Source organism: Watersipora subatra, chromosome 7 (genome assembly GCF_963576615.1).
Source record: "Watersipora subatra chromosome 7, tzWatSuba1.1, whole genome shotgun sequence".
NCBI classification, from domain to species: domain Eukaryota; kingdom Metazoa; phylum Bryozoa; class Gymnolaemata; order Cheilostomatida; family Watersiporidae; genus Watersipora; species Watersipora subatra.
The window spans coordinates 44810803-44826127 of record NC_088714.1 but is presented as its reverse complement, the minus strand read 5'-3'; the positions used below and the strand labels follow the sequence as shown (position 1 = coordinate 44826127).

The 15325-nt window shown below is 34.8% G+C and overlaps 1 protein-coding gene across 1 annotated transcript in view; it reads right to left on the bottom strand.

The window, feature by feature from the left end:
• Window positions 1–789: 789 nt before the first annotated feature.
• LOC137400796 (uncharacterized) overlaps window positions 790–15325 on the bottom strand; it is a 34900-nt gene continuing 20364 nt past the window's right edge. Inside the window, exons 4-5 of the mRNA XM_068087133.1 lie at window positions 1662–2324; window positions 790–1505 (exon numbers count right to left, since the gene is read on the bottom strand). Coding sequence (XP_067943234.1) covers window positions 1372–1505; window positions 1662–2324 — 797 coding nt within the window. The 3' untranslated portion in view covers window positions 790–1371. The remainder of the gene's footprint in view (window positions 1506–1661; window positions 2325–15325) is intronic.

Genomic DNA, 15325 nt, shown 5'->3' with positions numbered 1-15325 from the left:
TTTGACTACATTGCCTCTGAAGACATAGATTTTTCTGCTTTTTAAAAAGCAGGAAATATTCCTGTTGAGCCACTTCTAGCCAACATAGCTCCAGCCAGCTCAAATCGGCATACATCGTAACATTCAAGGGGCGACACTTTGAGCTGAATATGAACAACTAAGCCAACTCACTTTTTCTAGGCAGGCAAAACTTGCTGCTGTTGGATGTGGAGTCATCTGACCAACTCATAGCAAACCTTTGAGCAACTAGCAAGAAGCCAGCATGGCCGCTTGTTCCTGCCCAGAGGGAAGTGCAACAAGCCAAATAAGACACCTGCTCGTTAGCCCAAGAGATGAACAGGGCTGTTCATCTCGCCGGCTAGTTCAGACTGCCTGTTGCTTGAGATGATCTAGGCGGGCCTGTGGTACAAATGATGAAGGACAAGCCCAAGAAAGCCACAGCACAAAAAGTATCAGATTCAGATTTTTGTCTGCATTTTATGCTCTACGATATAAAATATCTTGTTACAAATCCATTCTCATACTATTTGAACAAGCGGAGAAGCAAAGGGTCTCTGCAGACGTTTTACACAACCTTCAAGATAAAAAGCACAATTGTGATAACAAACCAACCTGTTTAGCAACGCTATATTTAATGGGATTTTGAAAGCCATTTCATGTAGAATTAGTATTTCAACGCAAAATTTGCAGCTATTTAACACAAGATGAGATGGTGTTCAATTAATACAGTCTATTTAATATAATATATCACTTTACAAGTATGTATATTACGATTGCATTAGTGAGCATGCTCACCTAAGGAGGACCTTCATTTTCATACAAGATTTTGGCTTGCACAAATAAATGTATGCGTAACATGAGCCAAACACAAAATAAAAAAGGTAAATAGGTAATAAAACTAATTTTGCTTCAGGCACATAGATAGACTACAGACATCCTTGGCTTACACAGAATGCTACATTAGTGCTGATATGTTATGCCTACATATACCTGGCTGGCCACAAATGAAATAGTTAGTAACAAACCAAAACTCTAGAGCAATATTATTATACATTTCAAAGTAAACTTATATGTTTGTGAAAACTGACTTAAAAATAATTAATGTATGTTTAAACTACAGTCATGCAGATTTGACTTGCGAATGGGTATCCTTTCTGTTGATTAATTGATGTAAAGATATACTTATCTCACCCAATAGGATTCACTAACTCTGACAATAAACCAGTTTCGTATCAAAGAGCCACACATTCACTAAATGAATAAACAGAACATGAAGTTGAATATTCACACTTTTAAATCACTTGCATTAATATTTTTTGATCAGTATAACACTAAATTCCTGTTATAATCTTCCAACATTGGGGTGAGCTATCAATGGTTAATCTTAAACAGGCGTATGGAGTTGCCTTCCCATGTAGGTACTGCCAGCTCATCTTTTCCTCTAATACTTATTTGTCCCATCATGTATGGTAGATAATCATTTTTAATCTCCTTCAGTATCTCACCTGTAAACAAATACTCCGTTGATAAGCATATAGTGTAGACATAACACCTTAGAGTTATGGTGGGTTAGACATGTGAGAGACCTAATCATTGTCTACAACGATGTGTACTGGTGTGCAGACATTATATGTAATGTGTATATTCTATAAGAAGCTAACCTTGAGAAGAGATGATGTAGATGACTCTTTTTTTCTTAGTAGTGACATAAATGAACCCATCAACGTCTGAGGTGACTCTTAGGACTCCCTCGAATCCTCCACAAGTCCAGATGGTGATCAACTGGTCATTCTCTATTCTACATCTGATAAGCGCATCTTGGCTTCTGCTCATTATTATTAGCTGATTTCCTGATAGAAAGTGCAGGTCAAATGGTGGCACGGCAGGAGTCAGAAGTGTTGTACTCCTGGTGGAGAAGTTGTAGAGTATTAACTTCCCTTTAACGGGTTCAGAGGCAGCGATGTAGTCTCTACTGACAGCAATGAATAAAGCTATATTACCTGAATATTTGAAAGAAAACAACGCCTCTTTCTGGCTCATATCAGACAGACACTGGTAAACAGTTTTCGTATCCCGATTTTCACCCACGACATAAGTACTGTTATTACAGACCTGAACAGATGTACCCATAAAAGTGATGGAAGACTTAATAATCTCTGTAGATTCCCTATTCAGAACTCTGATCCCATCAAGGCATCCTAAATAAAGTTCATTGCTTCCCTTATAAGCAGCTGAGTAACACCCTTTACTAGTGCTGTGTTCAGACAGGAAAGTTAGTGATGTGGGGGTTGGAGCTAACTTTGGAAGCTGGAATGGTTGCTTGTCTATAAAAGTCAGTGATGAAATGTAATGTAACACAGTTACAAGTATATAAAAATACTTCTCAGCTCCTTAAACTCACAAGGATACATAAATAAAGGTTTGTGGTTTACATAAGCAAACCATTGAACCTCTAATGTTAAATGCAAAATCGCAAATTTTATACAACATATTTTGATTCAAGCCGAAGCTGCCTTAAATATTGTAAGCCCTATTATGTAAAATTATATTTTTATTATTTAAACCAAAACATGTAATATACAAAGATGTAAAATCAACAAAGGTTTCAAAAACAATAAAAGTCGGAATGGTTTACTCATATACCATAATATGATCATTAACTGGTAAATGATTATGGTTACTATTGGTCCACAACTGACTGAAGTAATTTTATGCACACCTGTTTTGTATTATTAAAAATATAGGTAAACTTTTACTTAGTTTTTCTACTAAGGAATCTAACTATATTTCATCACTATTCGTGATGGGAAGTAATATTGTATTATTACAAAAACCTTCGAAACCTGAGAATGCGAGCCGGTTCTGGATGGTCATTAAATGGCTAAGTATGCAAGAGGTCATTTTTGAGAGTAACATCGCTCACTCTTTCTCATTGATTCAGTTTGGAGAAGGTTTTATAAAGTTCGGCTAAAAGTTATAAAAAAGCAAGGCACAAAACACTTAGCCAAAAACATTCAATAAAAAATTAAGACGAAGATAAACATAAAGAAAATAATTAACTAAACGCCCGGCGTTGCCTGGGTAACAAAAAAGTATTCAGACGGAAAATTTATTTTTATTTAATTTATACAACATTTACCAATCCAACGTTTTCATGCAAGTGCCAAGTATTATTGGTACTTTGCCAACAAACATTATGCTTTTTAGCTAAAGCTTTATACAAGCTAATATTATATAGTACTGTCTCATTATAGCTATTAATAATGCTTGTAGCTTTTTACAAAGCTTTTCTATGACCAAACATATAAATACTTGGGTTTTCTGTTATCAAATCAGTTGTCTCTGGAGTGCGCAATAAACCATTTCTCTAATTTAATACTCTATTTAATTGCTTCTGTGCAGAAACATAACAGAAGCTAATTGGCGACAAGGATTTCTCTTTTGAACAGTTACAAAGAGTTTTGTTCAGATTTTATCATTGATAAAATCGATACAAAGAGTTCTAGTTTATTACAAGAGTAACTGTTCAAAATTGCACCACTACAATGGCAGAAGTAGCAGACCCGATCAAGCTAATGCAGAAGCAGCAGGAGGACCAGAGACAGCAGCAAGAGGAGCAGAGAAAGCAGCAAGAAGAGCATAGACAACAGCAGCATGAGGAGTTCAAGCAGCAACAAGAGGAATACAGACGTCAGCAAGATGAAAGAGTGGAGGAGAATAAGAAACTGATGGAGCTACTACTACAAAACCTACAACCGAAACAAGAAACAGCTGCAACCGCTGTTCCAGCCTTCCCAGGTTTTGACCCAACAGCAGAGCTACTAACAGATTACATAGACAGATTCAACACATTCATTGCAGCAAATTCTATTCATCAAGACAAGATTGCTGGCACTTTTCTCACCAACCAACAGCCTACACTCTACAAGCAGCTTAGTAATATGGCAGCTCAGCTTTCAACACCCAAGCAGATCAACGACCTCAACATGGATGAAATACTGGAATTTCTCAAAGACCAGTATGACCCTAAGCGCTTCATTGTTAGAGAGCGTTACAAGTATTGGAGTGACATGCAGAGGAAACCTGGAGAAACTATTCAAGAGTTAGCTGCCAGAATTCGTCAGGATGCAACTACATGTGCCTTCATAGACATTACAGATCCATTAGATGAGGCTCTCAGAACAAGATTCATCTGCTCTGTAAACAATGAAGCAGTTCTCAAATCTCTCTTCAAGGTCAAGGACAATGAACTCAACTTCAACAAAGCTATACAGGTAGCACAGGAAACAGAAGAAGCAGCTAAAGTTGCCAAAGAGACAGTTTATGGAAACTCGTCTAAAGTCAACAAGGTTGCTCAACAGAAATCAAGATACAAACCAATCCAGAAAAACAACTCTACACCTGACAAGCAGAAGGAAGGAAAGCTATGCTACAGATGTGACCGAACTAACCATACAGCGGATGACTGCAGATTCAAAGCAGCCACCTGCAACTTTTGTTCTAAACAAGGTCACATAGAAAGAGCATGCAAGAAAAAGAAATCATCTGCAGCAGAAAAACCAGTAAAGATGATAGAATGCACATCAACCAAGATGGTGAAACTTGCTGAAAACATCAAACTGGAGGGAGACAACTTCACACTTGAACTGGACACTGGAGCATGTGACAACTTCATCTGTAAATCAATATGGGAGAAGCTAGGAAAGCCAATCCTAAAACCTACTACAGTTAACTACAAATCAGCCTCAGGACATCTCATAGAGACGCTTGGCAGATGTGAGCTAACTGCCCAATTGGATGCACAGAAAGAAGTCAGACTACCATTTGTGATTAGTGCTGTACAAGATCTCAACCTACTAGGAAGAACTGCTATACAGCAACTAGGCATCTCTATTGATGACAAGCTACAACAGAACCTTGTATCAACAATCAAAGAGAACCAGCCAGATGGGAGGTTACAAATCAAGTGTAAGGAGATGTGCAAAGAATTTCCAGAAATATTCAAAGACGAGCTAGGATGTCTCAAGAACTTTGAACTAGAGATAAACTTCAAACCTTCAACAAAGCCAGTCTTCTGCCGACCCAGACCAGTTCCTATTGCCTTGACAGAAGAGCTCAACCAAGCATACGAAGCAGGTGTAGCTAAAGGCATATGGGAACCAACTCAATTCAACCAGTATGGAACACCAGTTGTACCTGTACGCAAATCTACAACAGGTCAAGCTGCAGGGAAGATCAGAGTATGTGGAGACTACTCCAAGACTATCAATAATCAGCTAGAAACACATAGGAAACCTATCCCACTACCAGAAGATCTAATCAGAAAACTAGGTGGAGGCTATTGCTACACAAAGATTGATTTAGCAGATGCCTACAATCAAATATTGTTGGCACCAGAAAGTCAACGACGACTAGCACTATCAACACACCGAGGAGTACTACTACAGAAGAGGTTGCCCTTTGGCATAAGCTCAGCACCAGGGTATTTTCAAGAAATCATGGAGCAACTGACACAAGACCTCCCAGGAGTAGCAGTATACCTAGATGATATACTAGTGAGTGGAGCTAATGCAGAGAGCCATCTACAAAACTTACGTCGACTTCTTCAAAGATTAGAAGAAAGAGGGCTCAGATGTAGAAAAGACAAGTGCTGTTTTGCTCAACCTACAGTAGAGTATCTGGGACACAAACTCACTTCAAAGGGAATCACTAAAGGAAAGAAGGCAGATGCAGTACAAAAGAAGGTGCCTGTGTCTAAAAGAAGACCATGCAACCCTCGTCTACCTGATGGAGATGAGTATAGCAGAGACAAACCCCGAAGGTCTAAGAGAACCAGAAAGAACCTTTAGCTTAGTGAGGAGGTGTCATGCAAGTGCCAAGTATTATTGGTACTTTGCCAACAAACATTATGCTTTTTAGCTAAAGCTTTATACAAGCTAATATTATATAGTACTGTCTCATTATAGCTATTAATAATGCTTGTAGCTTTTTACAAAGCTTTTCTATGACCAAACATATAAATACTTGGGTTTTCTGTTATCAAATCAGTTGTCTCTGGAGTGCGCAATAAACCATTTCTCTAATTTAATACTCTATTTAATTGCTTCTGTGCAGAAACATAACAAACGTTTAAACTTCATATCATGAGAAGAGTATTTTTTGTGCATTCAATTGAAGTAAGAGACAAAATAGAACAACTGTGAAGGATTTCAAACAACTGTAACTTTTAAATTTCCAATCATGAAAGAAGTATTTTGTTGAAATAAATTGGGAGGAAAAGAATAACTGTAAAGGCGTTTAATTGTAAATGAAAAATCATTAGCAAATAATGGCTTAATATAGTCAAATTTGCTATGATTACAATGAAAAATTATTTTTATACAGTTATGGAAATTTAGTTCGTTTCAGTGCTGCATCATAAGGCAAAAATATCATGTAGATTGGTATAGGAACCCAAAGTAATTATCTAATGAAAACACCACCTAGTTAATAATCATCAAAATCATCATCAATAAAAAATAGTAACAAAACAATATGGTAACCTTAGTAACTATATATAGTTACCCACACTAACTTTAGTATATTTAGTGGTTATGGTCTGCAAGAAAATGTAATGTTACAATGTACTACATGCAGTACGTAAGGTGAAGAGTTCTTACCTTTGAAATAGATGTGTAACATAAATGCTGAATCTAACTTATATTAATTTAGCTTACTTAAAGAAAGTTTTAGTATATATTTTAGTAAACTTGAAATTTTTTACTGAAATTTTATCGATTATTTGTTAGCGAATCAGTTTTTACTACAACGGATAATACTGAGATAGCGAGCAACATATATCTATATCCGGCGCTGTGGGAATATTTCGGCAAATAGCATATCAACGTTTTTGTTATTTCATCGTAATCATTACAATTGCCAAACTTTTTCGAAAAAATTTTTGTTTATATAGCATGGCGGGAAAACAAACTCGCTCTATTCAGAAAAGCATCTTGTTTCATAGAGTTAGGCAAAAAATATTTTATAGTTTTAGGGGCATCGTAACCCCTGGCACAATGTATCAACTAATATGTGATTTAGCGCGTGAACATGTAAGAAAAGGCTACACGGAATATGATAAGAGCAAGTTTATTAAGTGTTAAACACTTGAAATTATAAGAATTCCGTAGCTTTGTGGTTAGATGCGAGTATAGAAAATTACGGTTGCAATCTTCGCGAGTTTAAATTTAGCAAAGAGCTTAATTTTATATCGAAGATTTTAATAGCTTTAACTGGATAGACAGACTTGTAAATAGACAACGACAAACTTTGATATATAATATAAAAGATATTTCTTTCTCAAAGTTTGTCGTCGTTGTATAAGTCCAGCTATAGCTATTAAATTCTTTGAATAAAGAATCTATATCGCATAAGATTTGATCTCGGACCCTCCCATTCACCAATTCAACGCCCTACCAATTCAGCCACACAAACTTGATACATTGGCTATGTGAGATATGTCGCTATATGTTGCTATATGGGAGCAAACTTGCTACGCTAGCTAATTCAATACCCAGGCAATGCCCAAGTATTAAAATCAGTTTTTTAAAGACCAGTTAAGACGTAAAATCAGGTTTTTTAAGAATATGCTAGATTGTTTTGTATTTATTAAGCTAACATAAATATTTCAAACGAATCATATACCTTATGTTTTTTTTTAAAGTATATGTTTATATATATACCCAGCAAATCTAGCACTGTTTTTACCCAACACATTTAGCTAATAGATATATAATATATATATACAATATATCTCAAACTTTGTATGTCCTTCGGCTTGTCCGGCTATAGCTATTAAAATCTTGTAATTAAAAGCTCACATCTTGCAGGATTTCAGATTGGAGCCTCCCATTCGCCAGGCAAATACTTTACCAATTGAGCTTCGCTGGATTGATGGTTTCATTGGCTGATCTATGTAACTATGTGGGTAGACATACACTGCCGCTTTCTGTTATGGCGCAACTTCATTCTATGCTTACTCTCTCGGGTCTTATTAGTAACTAGTATTAGATAACTAGCTTAATCACATTAGCCATTGGCAATGCGCTAGGTTACTGGCAAGTGGCAGGCAACTACATTATCTTTCACTGTTTCTAAGCTGATTTTAATACCCATGCAACACCAAGCACTCCACTAGTATATGTATCAGCTGAAGGTGCTAGGTAAAAAAAAGTAGAGATGCCCAATTCTAAATTCACCAGCCGATTCAGATACCGATCCGATATACCGATTATTATTGAAAAAAAATCTGATTCAGATATTTTGTGTTGCATAGATATAAGTTGTTCATCTTTTATGCAAATATAAACATAATGCAAAGAAAATATAAATATTAATGTATTTATTTGTTTGTATTTATGAAAAAAATATATATACATATTCACATACTGACATAACGTGCATGTAGTAATAAAACAGTCCATGGTTATTGTAATTTGCAAATAAAGGTAATTACTGTTAGTGGCACAGTTTTCTCGGTTATAACAAAGTCTCTCTTCTATTGCTGGATGAACTGCTGCGCCTGTACAAGTTTAGAGCAAATCAAAATTTCTTTTAATTACCATTAGTGATTAAATTATCTCAGTAAGAAGTCTCTTTCTTCTATCACTATCAATGTAGCCAGTCATACTGAAGGAAGGACTCACTTCCACAGATGACGGAGCGGTATTAAAGCCTTTTTTTTGTACGTTATAAACGATACATTGTATCATCAGGATCAAGAGAGTGATAGATAACTTTATGCATCGACTGTTTAAATACTTTCGTAATGCTAGTAAACAGAAATATTTCACTGCGTTCTTGTCTCCCATCTTTATTATCTTGTTCGTGATTGGCTGCAATAAATCCTATCGCTGTGATTGGGAAATACCACACTTTGTGATTACGTCTTAACTAATGCAAAAAGGTTCGTCAGCTGTGTTGATCAGGCTATAGCCATGAAATAAATTGTGTGGCAGATCTAAATTTCATGAGGTAAAAATAAGGAGCTTGCAGCTGATGACTTTTTGTTAGTTAAGCAGGCTAAAATACGGTTTTCTGCTAAATAGTTGATCTGTAAACAGTATCGGAATTTTCAGATTTTTCAAGAAAAGATCGGCCGATACCGATTCAGATACTTAACACCCATATCGGCACTGATTCCTATTCCGATACCAAAATTGGAGCAACTCTAAAAAAATTCTTCACACGAAAGATTTATATTGTTCAACACATAACAACAGATACCATTCTAATTTTCAAATAAAATTTCATATCACAAGAAAAGTGCTTAGTGCGGTTCAGATACATTACAGAAACAAATAAAACAACTGTAAAGGTGTTTGAATGTAAATGTGAAATAATTAGCTAGCACAGTAAGCACTTCTTTAATGTAAATAATAAATTCCAGAAATGTTTACGTTATAAGAACTTACATTATAAGAACAGTGAAATATCTGCTAAATTGCCTAATCCATTCCAAGCTTTTTCCAAACTCACCCCTTTGAACATGCAAAAAAAAACTTGGCAAAACTCATAAACTTTCATCTGTTAGTACCTTGACTCTTTTAATTTGTGGGCTATACCGTAACTGCAGTATTATTGATTTGCACCGACAACTTTTCTCTTTTTTACGATCAATCTCACTGGTTGTATAAACCATGATTGCAGTACTTTTACAACAAGTTGATGAGAAACAACGCATTTTTGATGTTCTTTTTGAAAAATTAGCTTGTTTTTTAAACAGCCAAGTCTACTCTACAAAGTAAAACTACTAACAAATATTTTGTTCATCTACAAAAAGGCGAAACAACAAATTTTTTCACTATAAAAAGCGGTTTTATGTGTCCGTTGTCTATCACTATCCAGGGGGTCAAGGCTAGGATAAAGACATTTTTTGACGATACTTCAACTTGTGACATTAAAGCTAGTAACATTAACACCTGCATCAATCGATCACCTTTGTATTTAAGAACAATTGCGCAGCTAACCTATTCGCCTTTTTGTCGACACCTGTCGAACTCAAATGTCGCGAAAGTAATATACTGCACATGTATAATAAATATAAAGCTATAAACCCCTCATTTTTTCTTCCACAAGTTTGGCGAGATTAACTAACATTCAAATCGATTTTGAAAACTTGCCCGACTTGACACTTTACGTCATATGAAATTTTCATGTTGTCTGGAGTTCACATTATACGAGGTATATGTCATAGGAGGTATACGTTATAGGAGCGTCTATGTTATAGGAAGTCTACGTTTTAGGAGATAAACGTTATAGGAGCGTCTAATGTAATGGCTAAATAAAGTCTGTCTGGCTACGATTACATTGAAAAATGATTTGGTGTACAGTTATATGATTTTGTTCATTACAGTTTTGGCATCGAAAAGTGAAAATATCGCATCAAGTGGTATAGAATAAGAATAATAATCTAATGCAAACAGGAACAATGCTGTTGAGAATGAAAACAATCATCAAATTTTTATATACACACTGTACATATTAAAAATGAGTAGCAAAACGCTATGTTAACCACTTGGTAACTACAGTTACTTACGGTAACTTTAGCGTATTTAGTGCTTACGATCTGCTGATTTTTACTAATTAGTAATGAATTTTAAACAACATCTGCTATTCTCATTACATTTAAAAAGCACTTTTGCTTCAATAACTTTTTCTTTTATCTATATTTATAAATTTCAGAGTTTGTAAATAACCGCCGGTCGTCCATAAGTCCAGTTAAAGCAATAGGTTTTAGCAATAAAAAACTACCTTCGTAGTGAATTTCAACTCTCAATATTCCAATCCCAAGTCTACTAACAAGCGGGCAACCACAAGGATGAGCCGTTCTTATAGTTTTTATTGCTTTTACCATAATACTGTATAACATTTTTACGGTTGCACGCAATGAATTATTAATTAATACAGTGAGCACTCAGGTTACAATGCCAATGTTATAAGATTTCCTCGCCTCACTACATATGAAGAACTATGTCTTTTTGTCCTCGCCATATGAGAATTTTTTCTTCTGCCATTCGATATCAACAAAAATTTCTCTAAAAATTAGAATTTGGCAGTAGTTATATTGATTACGACAAAATAACAAAAATGCTGATAAGCTATTTGCCAAAAACCCTTTCACAACGCTTCAAAGAAATATAGGATGCTCGCTATTTCAGTTCAGCGTTACTCATTATAAGTTATAGTAATATTGAATTGGAAACCAGATAAGTGATAAATTTTAGCCCATGATAATGCTGAAGTTTAGTTTGGTAAAATACATACCAAAACATAGCTTTAAGTGTGTATTTAGTCAGCAAAAATTATTGAAGTTAAATGAATTGTTGATGTTATACATCTATCTTGAAGGTACATATTCCCCACGGTACGTACTGCTTGTGGTGCATAATAATGTTACATTTTATTGCTGATCATACCGACTAAATACACTGAGGTTACTGTAGGTAACTATAGTTACTAACGTTTACATATTTTTTGTTACTACCTTTTATTATGTACAATGAGCATACAAAATTTTGATGACTTTTATCATGGGGTGTTTGCATTAGATAATTAATATAGGTTTCTATACCTTTTGATACAACATTTTCGCCTTACTATACCAACCATGAAACGAATTAAAATCATATAATAATTTGTATATCAAATAATTTTTTATTGTAATCGTAACCAAACAGACAATGTTTAGCCATCACTTGCTAATTATTTCCCATTTACATTTAAACACCTATATGGTTGTTTTTTTTCTCTAAATTATTTGAACTGCACAAAAAACTTTTCTCAGGAATGAAGTTTTAAAGTTAGAACGGTAACTGTTGTTCTATGTTGAAAATATTCGTTTTTTGAGGCAAAGGCTTCTCATTACCCGGGCGCATTCAGCTAATATATATATATATATATATATATATATATATATATATATATATATATAGATATATATATATATATATAGATATATGTATAGATATATATATTTATATATGTTATATATATTATATATATATTTATGTATATATACAGTCAAACATGGATAACTCGCCCACGGATAGCTCGAACACATGGTTAACTCGAACGGGTTTTTTTGTCCGTTCCCACGTAATAATAAATTGCTATAGATAACTGGAACTCAACACTGTTAACTCGAACTGTTTTTTCCAAACGGCTACCGAAACGGTTGTTATCGCTTTAGAAAATCACTTTATTCCAAGCCATAGAGGTAAACCTCGCCTTTTCGTAATTCATAAGCGTCATTATTACCACCATCGGCAAAATATTTTTGTCAACGACTTTTCTAAAGGTTTGGTGAAATTTGATTTATACCAAACATCCGCTTAGCGATCGCCCTTCGGAAGCAAGGTAAAGTGAGGTACTGTAATCTTTGCATAAACTTCAAGAAAAATCGGCAAAATTGATCGTGGGTAAAACGCTCAAAAGAAAAAGATGTATTTTCTTTTGAGCATTTCAACAACGATCAAGTTTTGCCAATGTCAATCTAAAAAATGTCCTGGCAATAACATCACCTCAAACAACAAACCAATCTCAAGTGATAGAAAAATCTCTATACTTTTTGATAGAAATGTTTTAAACTTTACATTAGAAGCATTTAATTTGAAACAAACCATTTGTGCTTTTGATTTATATTATAGATTGTATATGTACATGTATCTACTAATAAATAAGTAAATACATGGACTTGTGACAGTGCTCTGATAACTTGAACGCTCTGATAATTCGAACACTTTCGCTCGGTCCCGTGAAGTTCGAGTTATCCATGTTTGACTGTATATATATGTGTTATATATATATATATATATGTTATATATACTATATATATATTTATGTATATCTATAGTATATTACATATAACCTATTAATAGTAATTAAACTATAATTTAATTGTATAATATTGTAATATATAATTATATACCATATATATGATATGAATATACATGAGTATATATATATATATATATATATATATATATATATATATATATATATATATATATTTTGTTTCCTCACCCCGGATACCCCGTATGGGTGGTAAATTCTGCTCTAACTCGGGTCTCCTACCAGAGACCTGGGAGTTTGAGCACTCGTCTCAAGATCTTAGCTGTTCCCAATAGCGCACTTTTCTGCAACTCACCTGAGTTGATTGTTGTTGGTATTTGGGCAAGCCACATTTTATGCGCCGGTGTTATTGCGCCCAGTGCCCCAATCACTACTGGGATTACGGTTGTTCTTACATTCCAGCATTTTTCAATTTCTTCTCCAAGAGGGAGATATTTTTCTACCTTTTCTTTTTCTTTGCTGGCTATATTGTAGTCATTGGGTACTGCTATATCTATTATAGTAGCCCTCTTGTTCTCCTTGTCTACCACCACTATATCTGGTTGGTTTGCTAGGACATGCTTGTCAGTTTGGATGTAGAAGTCCCAGAGGATCTTAGCGCGGTCATTTTCATTGACCTTACCAGGAGCTTCCCACCAGTGTTGTGGTTTATTAAGGCCATACTCGTCACATAGACTTCTATACACAATACCTGCGACATGATTATGCCGCTCAGTGTATGCGTTCCCTGCTAGCTGTCTGCATCCACTGATGATGTGTTGGATGGTCTCAGGTGCATCTTTGCACAGTCTGCATCTAGGATCGTCTCTAGTGTGATAGATTTTCGTTTGGAGTTGCCTTGTTGGGAGCACTTGCTCCTGGGCTGCCATGATTAGCGACTCTGTATTGGCCGTTAGGTTTCCTTTGTTCAGCCACATATATGTCTGGTGAAGATCGCCAACTTTAGATATTTGTTGGTGGTAAGCACCATGAAGAGGTTTCGTATGCCAGTCAATTTCCTCATCATCAGGGCATAGGTCCGTTGTGAGAGCAGCCGATTGAAATTCAGCTAGCAACTTATCTGAGATGGCCATGGAGGCTGCATATGCTTTGATGCTTCGCTCCTCCTCTTTCACTGTCTGCTGTACACTTTTGAGTCCCCTACCGCCATCTTTCCTATCAAGATACAATCTAATAGTATCAGATTTTGGGTGGAGTGCTCCATGCATGGTCAGCAGTTTACGAGTTGCTATATCTGTTTCTTTGATGGCTTCCTCAGTCCACTTTATTATGCCTGCTGGATATCTTATTACTGGCAGTGCGTAGGTATTTATTGCCATGATTTGGTTCTTGGCATTGAGCTGGCTCCGTAAGACCTGCCGAAGGCGTTTCTTGTATTCGGAAATGGCTTTGTGACGTACCTCGGCTTCGTGGTTGATGTTGCTTTGCATAATCCCCAAGTACTTGTACTTGGGGATTATGCATATATATATATATATATATATGCTTATATATATATATATATATATATATATATATATATATATATATATAGCTATAGCTATATATATATATATATATATATATATATATATATATATATATATATATATATATATATATATATATATATATATATATATATATATATATATATATATATATATATATATATATATAGCTATATATATATAGCTATATATATATAGCTATATATATATATATTTGGGTATATATATATATATATATATATATATAAAATTGAGTAAAAATGAAAGTTAAAGTTAAGTTTAAAACAACTTTATTACTAATAGTTTCATATTGCCATGCAATAATCATCAGATAAAATTGTTAGCACTGAAAACGACTTATATATAGATGGAAATAAAAGCGTAGGTCTTAAAATACCTACGCTTTTATTTTATATCGCTCTATTTTAATATTGAGCACTTTCATGCAAGAGACTGTTCATACTGCATCTACTGTATACACGAGCTCCTATCGTTGAGCACTTTCTCAGATCTTGCTGTTATGGAAGCTACCAAGTTTAGTTATTCGACCAAGAATATACCTATTGCATCAGATCAACAGTACATCAAGAAACTGATAGAAAGAACTGAGGACTTCTGCAAGCGAATGCGATGGAAGGCCTTCTTCTATTTACACCCAGAAGCAAACACAAGCAAGAAAAACACATACGGTTTTAGATCTCGTAAATCACCACCACATATTCCAGACCTGTCTACTTTTGAAACCAAGCTAATGTGCATGATACGAAACATCAAATTTAGAAAAGTTAGATGTCAATTTCAGAGTAAACTATCCAGTGATATTCGTGATAACATCACCAACTGTGACAAACTAATTGTACCAGCTGATAAATCCAACAACTATTACAAACTGGAGGTGGACAACTACAAAGCCCTGCTTAAGAACAACATAACAACTAATTACA